We start from the raw sequence: 22500 nt of genomic DNA, 5'->3' as shown, positions 1-22500 counted from the left end.
GTAATTCAAAGTCAAAAAATGATGTAAAACTAGAAAGTGCCATGAATATCAGAAATAGTCATTAATGGAAAATAATGAAACCTAAGCAAAAGAAAGAGTAAACCAGAAGTAGAAACGCTGTTATATTCACAATGTGAAAATAACTGGAAATGCACAAAATCCTTCTGACCACCTCAGCTACTACTCAAAATGAGCTGTTCTCTGTGTGTATATTTCTAAATGTTCATACATGTATGAGTGCTATGTATATGTATGGACTAATAATTTTGGTTTTACTTTCCATTTTGGTAGGCTGCACTGGCAGAGAGTAGTTTACCATTGCTAAGTAACCCAGGCCTGATAAATAACGCATCCAGTGGCTTACTGCAGGCAGTCCATGAAGATCTCAATGGTTCGCTGGATCACATTGACAGCAATGGAAATAGCAGTCCAGGCTGCTCTCCTCAGCCTCACATGTAAGTGCAGTCAGCTTTCTTTCATGAAAAAATGCCTTAGTCTAAGACACAGTATTACTCAAAAGAGCTTTGAAAGGTGGTAAGTGAAACATCTGGAGCTATATATTTGAAACTAAACATTTATATTAAAACATTTAAATAGATGAGTCTTCATTTACTTTGTAGTAAGATTACTATAAGGTTTTTTTAATTTTTTTTTTTTAAAACTTCATCAATTTGCTTGCAAGCTCTGAACGTTATGGGAGGCTGATCTCTGTGGTCATTTTCAGAGCCTGGTTTGTAAGTATAGTCAGAATGTTCATACTGGAATTAGTTGTAATTTTAACTATGACTCTCTAAACCATTTATGAACTGTAGTAGAGATATTGCCCGTTTATATAAACCATAAAATTCAAAGTTTAACTGTTGCCCACAGTTTACATAGAAGCCAGTAAAGTGTAACTTTTTGCCTGTCATATAAATCAGTGTAATTACGTATTCAAGTTTAATTACTGGTGCGTCTGTATTGGCAAGGTTTATATGTTATATTTTATGCAAGACTACGATTCCTATTAATATTTAGCAGCTAACTATATCATTAATTACTCTAAATTCTTTCCCCTACCATCTTTTTAATGGAGCTGAGAGAGTGGAAGTATTAAAAATTGATGTATTGTGGATTTCAGAAATGTGTCTGAAGCTTTAGAAATGCCTGGCCTTAATCAGTGGTGTCAAACATGGCAGTTTCTTGTTTACTAAATAGTAAAACATGTATCTTGGAGGTATTGTTTCCCAGGTTATTTATATAATAATTAGCAGTCTGATATGTAAGTAGACTTAGTTTTAAGTTTACTGTAGGTTGGTTTTTTTAAGTGTATCTAAAATTATGGTATCTCTTTTTTATGTTTTAAAAAGCTGATCTCATTTGCCTTTTTTCATTCCATTTTCTCTTTCACATTTTAAATGTTCATTTTAATTGCTAGAGTAGGATATTTAACAGTAACAGTAATTGAGACCAGACTCCCTTTTTTTCTTATGCTCTGATGTGTTAAGAATCCATTTTGATCTGACCTTTTTTTAGGGAAAATATTTTACTGATTTTTTTCTTCTTTTGTTTGGCACGTTAACATATCTGTGATCACACAGAAATGTTTATTGTCATGCATTTAATTGTTTTATTGCACATTTATTCTACTTGCCTTTGAAAATAAAACACTGTGAACATTCATGTATTTTATCAGGTTCCAAACCATTACTTTTTCAAAATGGAAAAATTTGTCTTTTGGAAGTGTCTTTAGATGTATTAAATAATACAAAAGAAGTAATAAAACTTGAAGTAGAAAGAACATGAATATATGCTCTTGAGAGTAACACTACTCTAAAACAAGTAAAGTGAGCAATCAGACAAAAGTTTTTATATCCCAAGCTTTATGCTATCAACCATGCAGTGGGTAGCTTGAGGCCTTTTACTTTTAGCAGTTCTCCTGAGTATGCTAATGCTCTCTTCCTGTATAAAATGCCAAGACAATAAAACTTTAAAGAGCAAACAAGAGTTAGATCATGTGTGTAAAAAACAGCTACTTTACAGAAAAGAATGACACTTGCTATTAAAGTTGTTTTGTAAGTGTTAGGCAGAACTGTTTACATATCCTATGTTCTGTCTGCCATTCTTCTGGATAAACTGTGATATCTGTGCATATGATTATGTAGATATGGCTACATTTATAGCTGTGTTTATAGTTAAAATAGTGCATATTGAAGTAATTCTTGCCTATAACAAAGGCAGATACCTTAAGTTACACCCTAACTCAAGATTCAGCCTTCCTCTCTCATTTTTATGATGTGTCATTTGTCAGAATAGGCATTTTCAGGACTTGCTATGTTGGCTCCTTTGAAACTTGTGAGGGCACGTTGCTCAGTTCTTGATAGACTGAAGCAACAGAATGTAAATGCCCTGAGACGCCATTGGAGAAAGAATCTATGCACATTCATCCCTTGCAGCAAACTTTGTGCAAGAATTCTGGGCTTCTGTGAGACCATGAGCCATCAGACAAAAGATGAAAGCTGGATGCCCACTCACGACATTTTTTCTTTTTCTTGGCAGGGGAAAAAGGGAATGAATGCAATCTGCAAGGAAAGGCCAGGGTAGGGAGAGGCTTGCATGGGAGGCAGGAAACCAAGGAAGAGAAGAGACCTCTTCCTTGAATCCATGACCACATTGGTCAGGGACCCTCATTTTTGTTAAAGACCATTACATAAGAAAAGGAGAAAATAATATAGGTAGAGCAAAACAGAAGTAAAATAAGTGAGGAATATGGCAAACAACGAAGACACAATTTAAATTTTGCATTGCCTGTGCAGATAACATAATCTTGTTTCTTTTTTTTAACTGAAAAATAGTTAATGAACCAGTAAAAAAAAAAGGTATATTACTGGCACAAGCACCTACTTACTTTTAGTCTCCTGAGAAGGTTCATCCAGGAAATGTGGGTGTTTCTCCCCTAGAGAAGGGTTCTTGAGGTGTGATAATTACTATACTCACCTATGAATTTGGAGGCTCTATTAATATCCAAGTAGATTAAATCTTCATCTCCTGATTCCCAGGAAAATGCACTAGCCACAACAGCAGGAATATGCTGAGCAAAGTTGCCTGCCATCTTGTAGGTGGCACACGTGCAGGAACACTGGAGCAAAGTATTAGGGAAAGAGGCAGGATGTTGTGCACAAGTTAGAGATCAGAGCATTAAATTGGGAAGGTGCAGAGTTCAGATTCTAGACAAACTTCCAGAGAGAGGCATTTGTTTGCTATTTCAGCAGGAAATGCGAAAAGAGTCCCAGTGACAATGCCAAAGTCAAGCATCTTAGTTGGGCATTTGGTTGTTAAAATTGTACTGACTGTCTTTTTATGATAAAAATGTCTTATTTTGGGATGATTCATATTAATGTTTTTTAGCATATTTTGTGTGTGTGCAGAAGTCAGTGTATCTGTGATTGAGCACTGGAACATTATCAGAAACATTGATTTCTGTTATTGTAGTGCCTTAGCTATTGAGTGTTGGAAAGTGGGAAATCGTTTCAGTTCTTGGATATGAACCCAGTACTTCACATCTGGTTTTGCAAAACTGAGTAGTAAGAGCAGTTAGAGTCATTAATTTACTCATCTGTGACCAGGTATCTTAACATAGGCAGGCAAATCAACTTACTTAGAAAATAGTCTCTGTTCATTGACTAGAGAAAGACAGGAGGTCTATAATTTCAAGTAACTGTATCACACTTAAATGCTTGTTAAGTGCAATGAGTCCCAGTCAGTGTATTTAGAGCACTTTAAAACCTCCAAAATTTTGGCCTCAGATAATGAAATATAATCTGCTCCATTTCTTATGCTTTTTGAATACTTAAAAATACCACAGTAAGTTGTTGGTGATCAGTACAACCATAGCCTGATAGCTAGGGTAACTCATATATTAATTATTACATAAAACATCAGAAATTTTATGCTGCGTGCCTCCCACTTTCCTTTCTCTATCTGATGAAAGGTGGCATTTCCATGATCCAGGATGCAGCATATGACTGGAATCTTAAGTCCTAGATGTTCTTTCTGTATTTCAGCAGTATTAAATCCAAGTTTTGTCTTTGACTGGCCTTCAAATCTTATCCCTGGTGTGTGGGTGCTGAGTGCTTCCTTGACATAAGTCTTCACTGAGAAAATGTGTTACTGATTGTGGGCATATATGTTGTGTTCAGAATTTGAATTTCTGCTAAGATCAGTTGTCAGCAGTCAATATCAGGCAATTCTATTTTAAGTCAATGCTTAAGACTGTTTCTTCTTTCATTATTTCAACATGGACTACTTCTCTGAACTTATTGTGAGTTAGAGCTGATAAGCAACAGGTTTCAAAGTGACAGACAAAACTGAAGATGTTTTATGCACAAAGATTCCTTATTTATGTAAAACTAGGTGCTGCTAATCTTGCATAACAATTGTACATGGATGTAACTGTAAGTTCCACAGTACACACCTTTGGAGTATAAATGCAGAATTCTGAACTAAAGAAAACAAATCCAAACAAGTGCAGTTAAAGCTGGGTTGTGGCAAACATCAGAGAAAACTTTTATTATTCCTGTAGAAGCAACAGCATGGATGAAACCTGAGATTATGTTTAGGAACAATAATGACAGTTCATGCATTACTGAAAATGCAACTTCTTTTTAACCTGCATGTAATAGACAGCATACTACTGAAGAGCTTTGGTGGGATTTGAAGATCAGTTCTTTCAGAAATAATAAATTTAGAATTTTAAATGAACATCAGGATCATAATGAAATCAATTTTGTGCTACTACTTTTCCTGTCTGTATTATACATTGGAGAGTTCTCACTTTTGGAGATGGCAAATAAGGGATGGAAATCAAGTTCAGCTATTTTTCTGGTGTTTGTGTCTGCATTTTTTTCTAGGCTGATTGCACTTCAGCGATTATTACAACTGGCACAGACACGGGTGCTTTATCACCAGAATGCTTAGCACATTACTTGTCCCCATGGTCATGGCAAATGCATCATGCAAAATGCCACTTTACTTCATTGTCTAATCCTGGGGAGAAGAAGGTATGATTTTAATCTGCAAAGCTCTTCATAGCAGTTGAGGAAACTGAAAGAAATCAGTCATGAGAAAACAAGGAAAATGGCAGACTGAGAAAATGTAGTCTTACCATAGAAAACAATGGGGCAATTATATCAGTCTAATAAAACTCACTGCAGCTCATTAAATAAGGAAGAAAAGGTGGTAGGGTAAACAGATACCCCTCTGGTGAGAATTTGAGGAAGGGGCTTGTCATCATGATTGTGTCCCTGCTCACTCTGTGAGAGTGTAGAATGAAGACAATGCAATAAATTCATTCTTAACTGACTTACCGAAATAATCTAGTTCCTAACAACATATCCAGAATCCTGGAGTTAATGCCATTCTGATTTCTAGAATTTTAGTTGTTGACAGCATTTTTAGAAAGTGAAAACAGGAAATAAGGCTTTAGAGTTGCTTCTCAAAAAGGGCGTTCATACATCATCTCCTATATGAGTTTTTAAGTTCAGCTATTGTCGTGCTGTGCTCCCTAAGATGGGAATTGTGTAAGGCAAATGTCAAGACACACACACACATATATTCCATGATCTTTAAAGCTGTTTCTAGAAAATGTTATGGTAGGTTGTTATGAGAAAGGATAACTTTTGTCCAAATGAGCAAGAGTAAGAGTCAATCTGAAAAAAAAAGAAAAAGAAAAAGAAAAAAAAACAACCGTAATCCAGTGTAGTCCTTCGTCTTCGATTTTGTGTGGAAAAAGTGAGTTCCAAGCGTCTATGGTTTCAGTCACCGTTTTTTTTATTCTCCTGTCGTTCCCAACCCTACTCCTTTACCTTTTCTCACTCTTGCCCTGACTGGATCATTTCTCTCTGCAGTTCTATCTGCATAATCATCAAACTTGTTTTTTCTTTTTTTCAAACTTTTTTATCTTTAAATTTTATTCCCAGAGGCAAATATGATTATTCTGCTCTAAGATCATTTACTTTTGAGGTGCTTCAGTTTGAAAGCATTCCATTGTCAGGTCGTTCCCATATCTGATTATTCCAGTCCCCCACTGTTAAGCTTTCACACCACTTACAGTAGGTTACCTATCATTCCAGTTTTAATCCCTTTCATTCCCTTGTTTCTTTAACTTCATAATGTTCCAATCCCCTGTCTTTCCTTCTTCTTTTTTTTTTTTTCTTTTTTTTTTCTTTTTTTTTTGTTATCATTTCATTGTCCCATTTCATGATCTCTTTGCATTTACCTTGGAGGCTTGTTCTGTTCTAGGAGACTGCTATGATCCAAGTCTCTTGTTCATTGTATAAGACTTGACGTAGTGTATAAGAAAATAAACTCATGAAACACATCAATTAACAGGGATGTAACAAGCATTATTAAATAGGTGAGAAGCATGTAATTGAGCAGATGAATGTGGTAGCAATTGCAGTATTTCTGGGTATCCTTGTTCATCAAAAATGTTTCACCTAATCACATGATATTTTAATGCCTGTATAATTTAATTTCACAGATTTTTATTCATAAATCTAACATAAGGATGATAATGGGCAAAGAGACTTTGTGACAACAATTGACTTTTATTTTTATATGAAGAGAGGAACAGCTAGGAAATGGGATCTTAAAGGTTATGGCTTTTGTCTGAGCATATTCCTATTGAAAGAAGTTCTATTGTGAGAATATGCAGTGAAATAATTTTGGCTTTTGTACAGACCCATTTACCTGTGGACACTAATGGAAAAATAAGCAATGATGATTTGATTAATATTATTTTTCACCATTCCCATTGAAACAACTTTTCACTTGAATGTTTCCCTAAATATTTATATTCTTATTTTTAAAATTTTATTTTACATTACTTTACTTTTCAGTCCATTTGTCCTCTACATTTGCTTCTGTTCATCAATTTATTTATTTTCCAGCACTGATGGTCCAGTTCTTTATCATTTCGCCTCTAGTTTCTAAAATGTTACCTGTCTTACTTTTGATCAGAAATTGCTATTTCTTTTTTACAGTATTCCAGCCCCAGTTGTTGCACTTCTAGAGTACATTCCCAATGCTCTTAACAAAAAGATCACTACAGAGATACAGTGCCTTCAGCTGAAAAGAGTCAGATCCCCATAGCATGGCTTGTAGAGGTTGGTGGACTCCTGCGGGATTTCACAGAGTTTTTGGAAGCTGTCTTGCTGAAAACTTTTTGGTACTGCTATCATGAATTCTCAGTCTATGGATAAGATACTTTTGCTTTTCACATAAAAGAATAAGAAAAGGCAGCATCTTAAGTGTTGTTGCAGATGTTAAAAATTTGTTTGACATTGTACAACTAAATCTCCCTGCAATGTGGTTGTCTAACTCCTAAAATTAGTTCATAAGAGAGTCCTTTCTTTGCACAATGCAAAAGCTGAGATGACAGTGCTGTTAAAGTTTATTTCTAAAACTGCACAGACAGTGACAAATTTTATCCACTATTGATGATTGCATTTGTTTTTTACGTAACTGTAATATTATAAGCCAAAATTTTTGAAAGTGGACTCTCTAAATACTATTTCCTAAATACACGTGTCCAAAATGTGTCTTTAAACTTACTTATCACATAAAAAGTCAATTAAAAAATTACAATTATATCCAACTGATAACACTTATACCAGTAGTTTAAATTATGATCCATAAATCCAAACATTCCTTGAAAAATGTAAGACATTATGCTGAGAAAGTATTATTTGACTATTGTTTAATCTTTAGAATTCATAGTAAACTTTGCACTTTACACATTTTGAAAGACTAAAAATTCCAATTGAAGGTTGGTTTTTTTGAAGACTTTATGGAAAGACTTCGTCTCGTGTGAAACCCCATGTATAGGTCATGGTAAAGTTACTAAATTTCAAGATGGCTAAAGACGTGATTATACCTGGTAAAGTCCACGTGCAAAACAAAGTTCCCAGTCTTCTGGGGAAGTGCAGTTGCATCTAACAAAAGCCTTTGATTTAGATTAATGCTGGGAATGCACATGTGGGGTACAATCCTGGTTTAACTTCTGTTAGAGTTATAAATGCAAGTATTTTAGTGGTTTTCTCTGAATAAGCAACAACATTGACAGACTACCTTAAATTAGGCTGAACATATCCAGTAGTCTCCCTCCTATACCAAGATTTTACCAAGTTCATTATTCCACTGTACCCATTAATAAGGATTTAATGATGTTGCAGAATCTTCATATGATTCTGACCGCTCCACAGATGCTTTTCGAAGACTTTAATAAGCTTCTGATTGAGATGGATAAGGGGATATGTTTATTTGATGCACTATTATGCTATGATAGTAGTAGTCTGTGTAATTAGGGACTTCCCCCAAAATTGTTTTTTTTTTCTCTTCATGTTTTACCTCCTTTTCTTCATTCCTTGCAAATTTGGCATTATCAGACATCGTAGCTGAAAAAATGATCTCTGAGCTTTTATCTCCTCTTGCTCTGAGAACACAGGAGGTAAGAGTCATGTTGTGGTCAACCATAAATTACAATTCCTCTCCTAAAATTATTATAGTCCACAGATTTGAAAGACATTGTGAAACTTCATTCCTTTGATGATTATAAGCCATATTCCAATTTCCAGACTAAATATATTCCAATTTAGTTTTGCTGATATGTGTTTTAGTATACTGAGTCTTTTTTACTCTTCTACATGTTTCTCAAATGTATTCTAGAGAGCATACTGTGAGCTTTGAATCTTTATTTAGTAGACCAAACAGACTCTTTATGATAGAGCAGACTGTCCATTTTCTTCATGTATCTACAAGCCATTCCATAAAAAGACTCAGTTTGGATTTAGTTATGTGGGTAGGTATTAACAGGTTTTTGAAGAATTCCAGATGTGCTTGTATATAATGTTCCTGTGGGGAAAAAAGCTTATTTCAGCTATATTCAGCTAAACTGTTATGGATGGATTTGGGGCCCTGTTGTGGAAAGTGCTGTACAAAGGCAAAACAAAAAGGTTTGTCAAATCCCTGCCCCAAACTCTTGCAGTCTTTAGGCAGTAATTTAATTACTTGGGTTTTGAGAAGGACCTTAAGATGCAGTTTGAAGAGAAGGTGTATATTACTTACACTTCTGCCCCCCTGTAGAATAACATCACTTCTTTTAGAGAAGAGTTTGACACAAAGCTGGTTGCCATTGCCTGCGCTATAGGAACATAAAGCCCATAAAGCCCTGATGGCAGTGACATACCATGAGATGAGCACCCATCAAGTAGTGTTCTTTTTTATGCATGCCCTTTAATTCATATCATTATGAGAGGAATAATAATGTGTTTGTATCTATCTGGAGCTACTGAAAGTATAATTTAAACCATATATATTTTTATTTTGTATCTAGATATATACAGATTATTAATGACAATTGTATTGCACTGTATATGTTTCATTCAGCAGGAATACACTGCCCTGTGAAGCTGAAGTCTGTGTTAAGCAGAGGCCAAACTATGTGGTTAAGAGGCAGGATATGTTAATCTAGGCTCTGTGATATCTCAGATATTTCCTAAAACATTCAGTCTGCAGGCAGACTGTATTTGTGTTTCCTTGCAGAAATTATACAGATATAACATATTCACCTGACATGTTGCTCTTCACATCTAAACAGTAAATCTGCAATAGTATAAAAATGGGAGGCATGATTAATATTCATATGTTAAAAGTTTGGTGAAATGTTCAAAAAAAGAATGACTGGATGCACAGTCTTTCTTAATGCTAGAAGCTGGTGACAAATGTGTGCTGACAAAGGCATGTGGTTGTTGAGAGCCTACTTAACAGGAATGTTGTACATAAATTTTCTTTCACTCAGTTCTTCTGATTAGTCTTTTCTGAAGACTGGGGAAAGACTATAAATGCCAGGTGTTTTTGAGAAGGGAGGAACTAGGTGGGAAATGATGACAGCCTTTAGAACATGGTGCAGATAAGATGGGAAAGAACTTGTCCATTGGAATGGGACAAGAAATAATTGATTGGCATTTTGGCAAAAACAGTTAGGCTAGACACTAGAAAAAAATCCCCATCTTTCTGACTTTAGGATAATAAAGTGCTAATATATGTACCAGCACAGAAAGTCTTAGGAACCACTGATACTAGAAGGTTTTAAGGGTAAATTAAAATGGTCAAAAGTGATTTATGTATAAATGATCCTACTTTGGGGCAGGGAAAGGAAATTAAGAGACTTTATGATCTCTTGAAGTCTCTTCTAACCCTATTTCTTTTGATCCATATCACAAATCTAGAAAAAGTAGGGGCTTTTTCCTGTATGCCATGTTTTATAAAGGTAGCTGAATTGTCCATATCCATTTCTTTTGTAATTTGGAACAGCTATCATTGCTAAATACTTTTAACTACTCTTATTTTTAATATCAAATTGAAAGTTGGCCTCACAGAGAAATATATAGTGAACATAAAATTCAGCTACTATGAGAAATGTCAGGAAGGGTAGTGCAGAAAGTCTTTAACAGGTCAGTTTGACCCATTTTTCTGTGTTGAGTGTGATGTGTGGTTCTACTTGTTAAATGCTACTACCATCAGCTATTCAGCAAAAAAAACCACAACTGAAGAGCTGGCCTTTCTCCAGGCTTGTTCTAGCAGACCAAGCTAGTCCACTGGGCCAGCAGTCTTGGGAATCCAGAGAGGTCCCAGCTGACTGGAAACTGGCGAACGTTGTCCCAGTTTCCAAGACAGGCAAGAAGGAGGACCCTGGAAACCACAGGCCTGTTGGTCTCAATTTAATGTCTGGCAAAATCATGGAATACCTTATTCTGGAAAGTATTGAGGAAAAAAGGAGGATTACACAGTCATTGGTCACGGCCAGCACAGCTTCATGAGTGGGAAGTTCAGGTTGTCAAATCTGATTTCCTTCTATGACAAGATAACCCACCTAGCTGATCTAGGAAGGCCAGCAGGTGTGATCTTTTTGGCCTTCAGTAAGGTTTTTAATATTGTCTCTCACAGGATCTGTCTGGACAAAGTATCCAGCACTCAGCTGGATAAACACATCATGGGATGGGTGAGCAACTGGCACCTGAGTCAGGCACAAAGGGTTACAGGGAACAGGGTGACACCAGACTGGGACCTGTCACTAGTGGGGTTCCACAGGGCTCCATCCTTGGCCCTGTGCTCTTCATCATCCTCATCAATGACTTGGATGCAGGACAGGAAGGGATACTAAGTGAGTTTGCCAATGACACTAAATTTGGAGGAGCTGTCAACTCCCTCGAGGGAGTTGTTCCATACTATTTATCTGATCAGCTCTATGTTTCCTAAGAGTTTTATTGATGTAAAAGTTTTAGCAGAAATAGAGAAACAATTTTATATAGCATGTATTTATATTAAAATGTACAAACCCTACATATAGCACAGTCCAAATTCTCCCTCAGCTTTTCCTGTATCACTGAATAGCTTTCCAGATTTTGCATAAAGAATATTTATCTAACCCACAGATAACACTGAGGTACTTAATTGTTGCTGCTAAGTTTCTGTGTCACTGGTACAATTTTAAAACTTCCCAACCATTAGACACTACAGAGCATGCCAGATCCACAGCCTTTGTCTTGAACCTTGTTGTTTCTGGGCTTGCTATTTTTTATGGTTCTTCAATAACCCTAAAAATATTCACACTGAAATCTCTAGTACTGTGTCGTTTTGCTTTGAAATTTTGCCTTAAAAACTTCTGTGCTCTTTCTCCCTAATACTTTCCTTTGTTTAGCATGTTAGCTTTAGACGTTTGAACTGGGTGCAGTTGATGGGTTGAAACACTTTAGAGGCCTGTGCCCTAAGCTAATTTCTAGTCAAGTTTCTACCTTTTTGTGGTTCTATCACAGAGAAAATTCATTTATTTAGACACCAAAGGGAGCAAGCAAATGTCAAGGATGGGAATTTTAGTAAGAGTTGCTAGAATCAGAAAATCTATGTTAATGTCATCTTCTTAGTCAGAACTTGATTCTTAATAATTTTGATCCTGTAAGAAGGGCTAATTGTAGGTGAGCTTTAAGCCTCATTTGATATTTAAAGAAAGTGTATTCTTAATATGCCAGTTTTACAGAAAGATAATGTCTTTGTCTATGTTCAAAATTTAATATATTAGTGCAAATAGCATATCCATATTTAATAGTCTTTGTGTTTTCTTGCCAAGTTTAAAAATAATAATAATAATAATAATAATAATAATAATTTAAAAAGAGAACCCCAAATAATAGACAAAACACCCAGACCTGCTCAATTTAATGTTAAGTTTAATAATATTTAAAATAAGCCTTCTGTGTGTTTCCACTGCCCATTTTTAATCAACAAAATATTTTATTTTGTTAAAGGAAAATGAGATTGTCAAATTAAATCTGTGGATTTATACTCTAGAAATTTTTCTATACAATGCTCATTTCTTTGTAGTAAGCTAAAAGGAAGAAAAGAATATGTTTGATTGTTGGGGTTTTTTTTTTCATTATTTTCAACATTTTTTTCCACTCAGACTCCTTCCTATAAAGCTGAAATTTTTCAAAAACTTGTTCTGCATATTTTCCTTTAAATTTTGGCATGCCTCCAATGGCCGTTTTCAAACTTTCCTTTGAAAAGAAACTCTGTGTTTTAACTGTCCCTAATTCGAAGAGAGACAGTTGATATTTGTATATCAACCAAAGTGATGGGGCAGGAAGCACCAAGCACCAACACCAGCCTCTTCAGGATCAAAGGTATTTGTATATTTTGTAGATAAACAGAAAAGTCATCCCTGAGTTGGGAAGTGCAGAAGCTATAGAAAGGAAAAATGAGAGGTTTGCTCCTAGTGTCCATGAATTAATGGCTAGTTGGCTTCTGCTGGGAAGGTCAATATGTGTTAAAATATTTTTCCTGTAATGATTGATGGCATCTTGGAATTATTGAATACTTAATATTTTTAATAGGTTTTAAATATATAATAATTGTGAAAAACAGAGCTCATTAACTGTGTAACATATTTTAGAAACTTCTCTTTTGCAGTGGCATTATTCCTTTTTACTTTATAATACTTTATACTTTATACTTTATAATACTTTATAATACTTTATAGTGTAATAACTATAATGATAAAATTATTATAAATCTGCCATATTAAATTGGGTGACCCTTAAGTATGAGTAAGGCAAAGGTGAACACGTCCTTTTTTTCCTGTGCTTTCCATGTTTCCATATTTTTAGTGTCTCACTATTACTCATATATCCAAGCCTCTACTCCTGTGTTGATTTCAGAGGCAGCTAAATTAAATCAATTCCAAATTTCCCACAGGTATGTTTCCCATGCCATAGGTCACTTCTGTTGTTCTTTCCTGGATTCTTCCTGGATATGTTTTTGGATGACTGGGTAATAGCTAAAGGGTAGTCAAGTACATTGAATATAGAAGTTGAAGTGACGGTTACTTACAAATACATAAACATGTTTGATATAATTGTCATTGTCATTATTCTCTCCTCGTTAGTCTAACATACTGGGTTTTGACTCCTCAAGCAGAAGCCATTAAAGGAATTATAATATATTTCCGAAGTGGCTATACATGGATATCTATGGGTAGTTTATTTTCTTTCTTTTATGTCTCAGCAGTAAATTGATTTTGCCATGAATTGTCAGCTTTGGGGTTTTTTCATAGTTAACTTTACATGTAAGTAATCTATATAGATCATGTTGTTATCTCTGTTTATCTTCAGGGCTATTCATAATTATATTCAAAATAGAAATCAAATGTAGGGTCTTAGAGACTTCTTGCTGTTAACCTACCTCAATGTTGTGATATAATCTTTCATTCTTCATTTAATTACTTTTATTACTGACAAATCTTTGTATCTACTTCTAGTATGAGTTAGATTTTTGGAAGTTTCTCACAGGAATTTGCAAATTTAAATACACCCATCTATTCTCCTTGTTTACTGCAGCATTATTCTTAGAAGGCTCATAGAGCAAGTAAAATTACTGGTCTTACATATACTTGCTATTTCATCTCATTCATCTGGTAGAAAAATATGTGTTTCACCTTTGATTATTCCCCCTTCTCCCCAAGCATTCTGTCAGATGCATTATGTATTTTACTTACATCTTCTGTGAATAAACTTCAGAAGTGAAATCATGGTCCTAATGAAGTCAAGGGGAATTTTACCATTGATTTAAATGAGATCTGGAGTTCATCCAAGGAAACTCTTTGTCTTCTTGTCTTTGGCTTTCCCTCATTTCTTATTCTGCCTTCAGTCATTCTAAATCATTCCTAATCTCCATCTGGTATTTCTTGTAACTTCTTACAGTCCCATTTCTCAATTTCAGTTTCTCAAAGTATTTTAATCTTTGTTTTCTTTTTTTTTTTTTTTTTTAATTTTTCTAAATAAGACAAGGAGCTCTCCCAGATCTGAAATTTTTTTTATTAGGTCTTTGAAACTTTTTGTACTCTTACTAGTCTATAAAGTAGCAAAATCAGTCATGTTGAAATCTAGAACAGTTTCATCCATGCAAATACAAGCAAGAAATATTTTCTCAGTTTTGTCAGGACTAATTGGATATGCCCTGTTAACAAATAAGTTTGTAACTGTTTTTTAAAAATACTTGGGTTATATTTTTCCTGCTAATATAAGTGTAATGTCTTAATATTTTCTGCTATCTATATTCCCCTAAAGCCCAAAAGGTATAGATAAAATCACCCCTTTTTTTTCTTTTTGCTTTTTCTTCATTAAACAGCCCTCTCAGTACTTCCTTTCCAGACACCCTATATAGCTTGTGGCATATTCTTCTTAAAATAGCAATATGTGTTCTCTTAGTTCAGATTTTCAGGTAATAATGAGTATCGTCCTGCTGTCCCTCTCCCCTCTGATATTAGATGTACATAGGCACTCATATAGAGTAGCTTTCCTCTGCTGTATTCATGCTAGATCTTCACATCCAGTTATTAATTGTTCTTGACTTTTACTCTGGTCTTACATTTGTAATACCTGGGTATTCTCTGATTTCTTCTGGAATGTAAGAATGTGCTGGGACCTGTCCTGGTTTGCATCTTACTTGATGTCCTGCAGGATGCCCTTCTTTGTCATTAGGTTTTCATAGGATATCAAGCCAGGGGAACAGTCAATATGCATAAGGGTAAGATGGCCGTTCAGAGGAACTATGACATGTCATGCCCTGCTCTGAGGAATGAAAATCCTCATCTCAGTCCAGTTTTGACACCTCAAATTTAAGAATTACAGCAATAAACTGGGGTAGTTCAGCCAAAGTCTACCCACATGGTCAGAAGCAGAAGCAGTTGCCCTCTGGGGAGAGCCAGAGTGAGCTGAACTAGATCAGCCTGGAGAAGAGGGGGCTTCGAGGGGACCTGACTCTCCATACCTACAGGAACATAAGCAAGAAGATGGAACCAGGATCTTTACTGTGGTGGTAGAATGAGAGACAGAGGGCATAAGTTAAAATGAGAGTTTCAGACTGGATATAAAGATATATATCCAGTCTGAAATGGGTATGTGTGTGTATATATATATATATATATAAAATATACAAATGGATATATATCCTATTTCCTCATGTGGGCAGTTAAGCAGTGGATGGGGCTGTTGAAAAGCAAGTTGTAGAGTCCATATCCTCCAAGGTTTTCCAAACCTGACTGTATTAAATCCCAAGCAATCTGTTGTGACCTTCCTTAAGCAGTGGGTTCACCTATAGATATTCTAGAGCCCTTAACCTGCATTATCCAGTGATCCTAGAGTGTGTTTTCTTTCAAATAGAACCACTGAGAGAGTGGCAGAAGCAATGTAGCAATTTCAGCAATCAGGCTTAAGGAGAAACCTGCTCTGGATTTTGTTTTACAGATACTAGTAAAGTCATACCAGGTGCTTGCAGAAGAGATGGATCTTAGAAACAGCAATAGCTGAGTTTACATCTTTTTATAAATTTATTTCAAAAGAAAAGTTCTGCTTGCAAGACCAGTTTTGTGCAATCAGTAATTGTGGGGTTTCTGATTTTTATTTTTCTTCACCCCTGCCCCAAGGGACTCACCTCCCTTTTATTCTAGTGTAATTAAAGGGAGGGCATGAAGGACACTGGCTGCTTCTACTCTGACTACTAAAATTTTATCAACAGATGTTATAAATAGAAAAGTCTAGTTTAGAGGTTGTAAAAGCAATAATTGAATTACACAAACTCATTCATACTTGCTCCTACCTTGATATGCCAGAGGTGCTTTGTGACCACCGATGATTAATTCCATCTTATGCCATCTCCTCTAGCAATGAACTAAAGACAAACTTCAGTGGCCTAATTAACTATTCCTGTGCACTTTTATCTCCTGTCAGCATCTGCAGCAGTGCCTGCCAGCTAGGACTGTTTGTTGCCTCTGTTTTCCATTGCCAAGTCAATGCAAATCCCAACTCCACCATGGTAGACTTGAAATCCTTGGTGATGGATAAAACGATAAATATGAAAATAAATCTATTTCAAAGATATATTTAGTGCTTCAGTGTTGCATCTCAGAAAATAGAAGGCTGTTACTTCCAATTTTTTTCTCAAAATGGGTCTTGAAGGGCCCAGGGTGTAATGGTGTAATTTGAAAGTGGCAGGCTGACAAAGCACATCCATAAACACCCCCACTGAAGAGTAGAGCTTTTATAGGAATCATATTTCTGATCTTCTACCAGGATATTGTAGCTTCACTCTCTCCTTAGTAAAATGAGGTAGCACATCCTGAGCTTCCTGAGAAGGATATGTGACAACAGGATCTTCCTTCCTTTCAGAGATTTGCATATAGGCATTATTTTATCTAGAAATAATGCCACTTCATCATTTCAGTATATGTGATAAATACATGGGGAAAGTTTTTCGTGATCTTCAAGGAGAAATAATAATGGGTTCTGTGAAGGTTATAGCCTTACTGAATTTGTATTTAATTACTCGTCTAATACTTTCTTCCCTTTCTCAGTATTTGGATTAGTATCTCCCTATGTGGCTGTACATATTCACATCAATAAACAGTTCACTTCTACTTAGAAAAAATAATAAACTGTTTATAATAGCATAAAATTGTAGAAAGACTGAGTGAGGATTAGATAACATGAAAATACTATAGGATTTGAGGATTTGTCTCCATTTGTCTAGCAAAGCATAAATATAAAAATTCGAAATCTCAAATAGTAGAATGGAAAAGAAAGCTTTTCTTTGAAAATTGCTGTGGGATATCCTACAGATCTATAGCTATATTGACAAGAGGTAATATAGCTCTTCCTGAGGAAATACTGGTTCACCTCTACTAGGAAAAAAACCACAGCAATAGAAATCGTATATAATATATTTCAACAGGTTAAACTTCGAAAATACTTAATGCACAGAAGTTGTTAGAAAGCAAAAACGCTTCAGATAAAAAAAATATTTTAAATCTTTTTCACATATGAAAATAAGAAAACATACACAAATAATTACATTTGCCACAGTATTATTTTAGCTTAGTAGCTCACCTTGTTGGCTTGGACGCAAATATTTTCAAACTTCTGCAGTTTACTGGAACTTCTCCCAGCATTTACTGGAACACTTTGTGTAGCTGAATCAAAATTGCACTTGTAGTTCAGGATGCCCACTCTATAAAAGAATTGAGGGCACCTGTTGGTAATTAGCAAAAACATAAATAAAAAAATGCAGGTGCCTGATGTGAAAAGTTTCACTGGAAATGTGAAGTTCTATAAAAGATACTGTGTTACAAAAATATGATGTTCTGTTTTTTTCTTTTTGTGTACTGAAGCACAGTAATTGTAATGAAATAAAGATAATGAATAGATAGTACAGCTGAAGGAATATCTGCTGACTAACCAACTGGTTTTGAAGATGTATTGTTTGTGGGCTTAAGGCTGTCTACAGAATTATGAGGAAGAATGGATTAAATGGAGCATCACTTGGTTTGGGAAATAGTTGCTTGAGAGGTACCTAATTATTTAGTTCACTAAAAATTTAGTTTAATTTTTTTTAACTCTTAAGAATCTTTATTTGTTCAATGGACAAACATAAACTTAAAAGAAAATCAATGTAGGTTGCCATGGCACATATGGCTTAGAAATTTTTCAGTCCCAAAGATTCCCCTGGGAAAACTTCCTTCATCTAAGTTTTAGAGAATTCATCATCTTTCTACATTTCTATGTGAAGTCACTAGAAATGCTGGTGAGTCAATAGTATCAAAATTAAAGTCTAGTACAAAATAAGCTTGGGAGGGATTTCAAGATATGATGTAATTTATTGCCCTTTGTGCCATTGAATACCAAAGTTAAAAACTCTCTAGTGTTACTAGGTGCCTAAGTCACCATAGCAATACAAAATACTTTCAGCTGCAACCCAGAAAAAAGATTATACTTTCATGATTTTAGACTAATTATTGCAACCCTTTAGTGGAATAAAAAGGCACCAAAAGAGCTTCAAAGAATTACATGACTTGTTGCAAATCATTTTCTTGGCTACACAGCTCACAGTAAGCACATTGACCTAAGCAGCTTCTCTCTCAACACCTACCACCACTTCAATACAAAGCCAAAAGCTAAGTATTTTCCCTGCCAGTCATTACATTGACTTAACTGCCTGCAAGACTCAATCTCTCTGTAACGATGTCCCACAGCACTTTTTCTTAAATGATTTTTGCAGAACATTAAAGATTTTTGGTGGATATGGGCAACAATGATCTGGTTGTTTTCTTGTCAGCAATAGCACACGTTCTAATGTTTAGAAATTGAATATAACACTTGTTTTGTTGCTGTTGTCTAGATTTTAGCAGGATTTTAGTAACTGTCATATTAAACCTGTTTTCTCAAGGCAGGATCAGGCTTCTGCAAAATTCAGAAGACAAGTTCATCTTGCATCAGATGAGTTATTGCAGGCTTTGGGAATTTGGCTTCATCCCTAAATATTTGGAAGTTACTTTACACATTCCGTCCTAGAAGATATTTATCCCTCAGCTGCCTGTCCTGTTATCTTTCTTTTTCCTCTGAAATCACAAAGGTTTTCTCTAAAAGCCTACACTCTTCATAAGGCCTTTGTGAGTGTCCAGCAACTGTTACCTGTCTCCTGGCAGTTATTCCAGTTAAATGTTATAAATGGTGATTTCTTTAAGGATACAGTATGCAGTTGTAATTTGCCAGTTAGTTGCAAGGTACGAGGGAAAATCTTCATGTAAAGCTGTAAAGCACAAAAGTGAATGTTTGAGGCAGACACAGACAAAGAGGAACTTCATGTTCTGCAATCTATGAGCAAAGGAAAAGCAATGTATTGAGATGAGTAGGCAGATTTTCAAGATATTAGAATCCTTTTATATTAAAAGCATCTCTCACAGAGAGTATTATTTTGAAATTGCTGGGGTACAGGCAAAGTCTTCTTTATAATTCTAGATCCATCAACTGTAAAGAAGGTAATTCTTGGAAATGAGGATGTTCATTTGTTTATGTTTACCAAAAAGTTCTTTGAACTAATTTAGCATAGCCCTTTTTTTTTTTTTGTTTTGTTTTGGTTTTTTTGCTGCTGCTGCATTCATCTCCTTGCTTTCTGTTTGTGACATTGCATTGTCACCCTAAGCTCAGGTAGAGGTATATATTTGCCAGCACTTATTCAAAGGAGACAGGCATCTTGATGGGGACATTTGGACATGGTGTCGTTGTTGTACTTGCTAAGAGATGTTTCCATCATCCCTTTATTATCCCAAAGAGTTAGCAGATCCTTTACATCTCTAACCAATATGCCTGAACTTTGCCTTTCAACCCTTGATTGTGAAAAACGAACTCTAGAGTTGAGAGAAATGTTAGTTTCAAGAGCCCATATGTCATTCCTTGTATTTACACTTCCAGAAAGAGATGCTTGTATGGCAGTGTTTTCTAAACCTTAGAAAGCTTTCTTAAGCTTCTGGCAGAACATGAAATTTATTTTTGTGTGGACAACTGAACTTCTTGATTTTTAGTCTTGATTTACAGTTAATCTGGAAGAAAGTAAAATTAAAACAATGGAAAATTTTATATTGCTGTTATTAGTCCTTTAAAATATTAATCCTTCCACAGACTGGTCATCAAAATAACCTTTGAACTGTCCTTGCCAAAATGCAGTCCTCAAAAAAATTACAATACAAGAGGAACTATTATCTTAATGTGTAGTGCATTTTTAATAGCCATTTCTTGTTATCCTGTGTTTATACAGTGGCTGCACTCCAACCATTGATGTACAATAAAAGCAACCTGGACACCACCCTTAAAGGAATTGAACTCATTTGGGAAAAAAGTTCTGTAGTCAGAACTTCTTAAGCCATGGAAACGAAAGCATGGCAATGAATCATAGAATGGTTTGGAATGGGAGGGGCATTTAAAGATCCTCCACCCTCCCTTCCATGAGCAGGGATATTCTTCATTAAATTGATGAAAGCCCCGTCCAGCCTGATTTTGAAAACTTTCAGAGATGGACATCCACAACTTCTCTGGGAACTCTGTTTCAGTGTCTCACCATCCTCGTTTAAAATATTTTTTCCTTATGACTGATATAAACCTATCCCCCTCAAGTTTACAAACATTTCCTCTTTTTCTGTCACTGGAGGCCTCGGTGGAAAGTCACCATCTTTCATATACCCTCCCTTAAGTACTGAAAGGTCTCCCCAGAGCCTTCTCTTCTCCAGGCTGAACAACTCCAACTCTCTCAACCTTTCTTCATAGGAGACTCTGACTGTTTCTGTGGCCCTTCTCTGGACCTGCTCTAATGGGTCCATGTTTGTCTTGTGCTGGGGACCCCAGAGCTGAATGCAAACTCCAGGTGGGATCTCATGAGAGCAGAGTACAGAGCAGGGTGGGGAGGCAAAGCACTTCTCTAACCTGCTAAGCACGCTTCTTTTTATGCAGCCCAGGATGCAATTGGCTTTCTGGGTGGCAAGTGCACATTTCCAGCTCATGTCCATTTTTTCATCCACCACTATCCACCATAGAAGGACCTGGAGGTCTGCTCTCAAACCCTTTATCCTCCAATCTCTTTTGTATTGGGGATTGCTCTGAGCCAGGTGCAGGATCTCATGCTTGGTTTTCCTGAACTTCCTAAGGTTCATGTGTGCCCACTTTTCAAACCCGTCAGGGTGCCCCTGGATAGCATCCCTTGTCTCCACCAAATCAACCACCACTCAGCTTGATCTTACTGGCAAACTTGCTGAGGGTGCATCCAACAAATCCCACTGTGTGTCACAGGTAAAGATACTAAACAGTGTTGGTCCCAGTATGGACAATCAAAAAACACCAACAATGAAGTAATGTAGTAGGTATAATGGTGCACAAAATGCAATTTCTTGGTAGCAACAAAGGAAACAGAATATTATGATAATAGTGATACAGAATCTGGAGAAAATTATTATGGCAATATAAGCATGATTAAAAATCACTGAAGACATGCATCAGAAACGTAGTCATAGTTCTGAAGCAAATATATGAAATTTGAAGCTTAATGGAGTTCAGAAGTTCTTTTCAACACTTAAAATGTTTGAGAAAAGATACTAAGTGAAAAACAAACCTCATGAAAGGACCTTAAATCTCAAGGCACACAATTACTTGCATTGCCTTAAAAAGGGAAGAATTGTTTTTCTCTCTCTTTCAGAAGACACTGTTCAAACGTTTTTCAGTGATAAAAGTAATTTCTAGATGACCTCACATTCCCCTGCAACTTAGGTACCACACAAATAAGAGCAAATATAGTTAAATTCATATGGAGACTGAAGCACCTTGTTGCCTGTGGGTCCTAGTCATTGTTTTTAAATTCAGTAAGTTTTACACCATAGTAGATACTGCATGACCTCAGATTGCCCTGTGGTGTTTTCAAACCTCAGGTGTCTTCTGGAAACACAACAGAGAGACATAGGAGATTAGGTTCAATTTCTTTATTTAATCGTTATAGCAGGGTTAACTTTGCGAGGAGAATCAGGCAATATGTCTTGGGGTTTATCAATTACTGTGTGATGGTGTGTTGGATACAAACAGATATTAATCCAGTAATCCTGGGATAGTAAAATTTATATTGTATGCTAGCTGTAAGGAAGTCATGTGTTGGAACTGACTGCTAAATATTTGTATATAAACAAAACAAAACAAAAAAAACCCTTGATTTTTGCTTCTTATTTGTAAGTTGATTTTTTTTGTTGTTTTTTTTGGGGGTGTTTTTTTCAGTTTAATTAAATCTATTCTGCTTTAATTCAAGGTAAATTGCAAGGACTACTTAGAAAAAAAAAGCACAGGAATAAAGGTGCTAATAAGGTATTGAATAGAATAGTTATGATTTGTCCAGAATTTAAAGATAACTGATCCATACTTTGCCTGCCTAAGTAAAAATCAAATGCTCTTAGCACACCCTGAAGATATCAAATGCAGAATTTGATCCAGATGGGTTCATTCCTTTTTTCCTTTTTAACCCATACATCTGTGAATGTGTATACACAGATGTTCTTGAAATACATATTAGAACTTCAGAAGCTTGTCATACTAGTCTTTACAA

General features: G+C 35.6%; 1 protein-coding gene across 14 annotated transcripts in view; it reads left to right on the top strand.

Annotated features, from left to right (window-relative positions):
- Positions 1–22500, top strand: part of FOXP2 (forkhead box P2) — a 394712-nt gene that overhangs the window by 364605 nt on the left and 7607 nt on the right. For all 14 annotated transcript variants that reach the window (XM_088165468.1, XM_088165467.1, XM_088165466.1 and 11 more), the window contains one exon: positions 292–455. In XM_088165468.1, the coding sequence (XP_088021594.1) occupies positions 292–455 (164 nt within the window). The remainder of the gene's footprint in view (positions 1–291; positions 456–22500) is intronic.

The sequence above is a fragment of the Sturnus vulgaris genome, chromosome 5, assembly GCF_052056855.1.
Source record: "Sturnus vulgaris isolate bStuVul1 chromosome 5, bStuVul1.hap1, whole genome shotgun sequence".
Classification (NCBI taxonomy): Eukaryota; Metazoa; Chordata; class Aves; order Passeriformes; family Sturnidae; genus Sturnus; species Sturnus vulgaris.
This window is presented reverse-complemented; position numbering and strand designations above follow the sequence as displayed.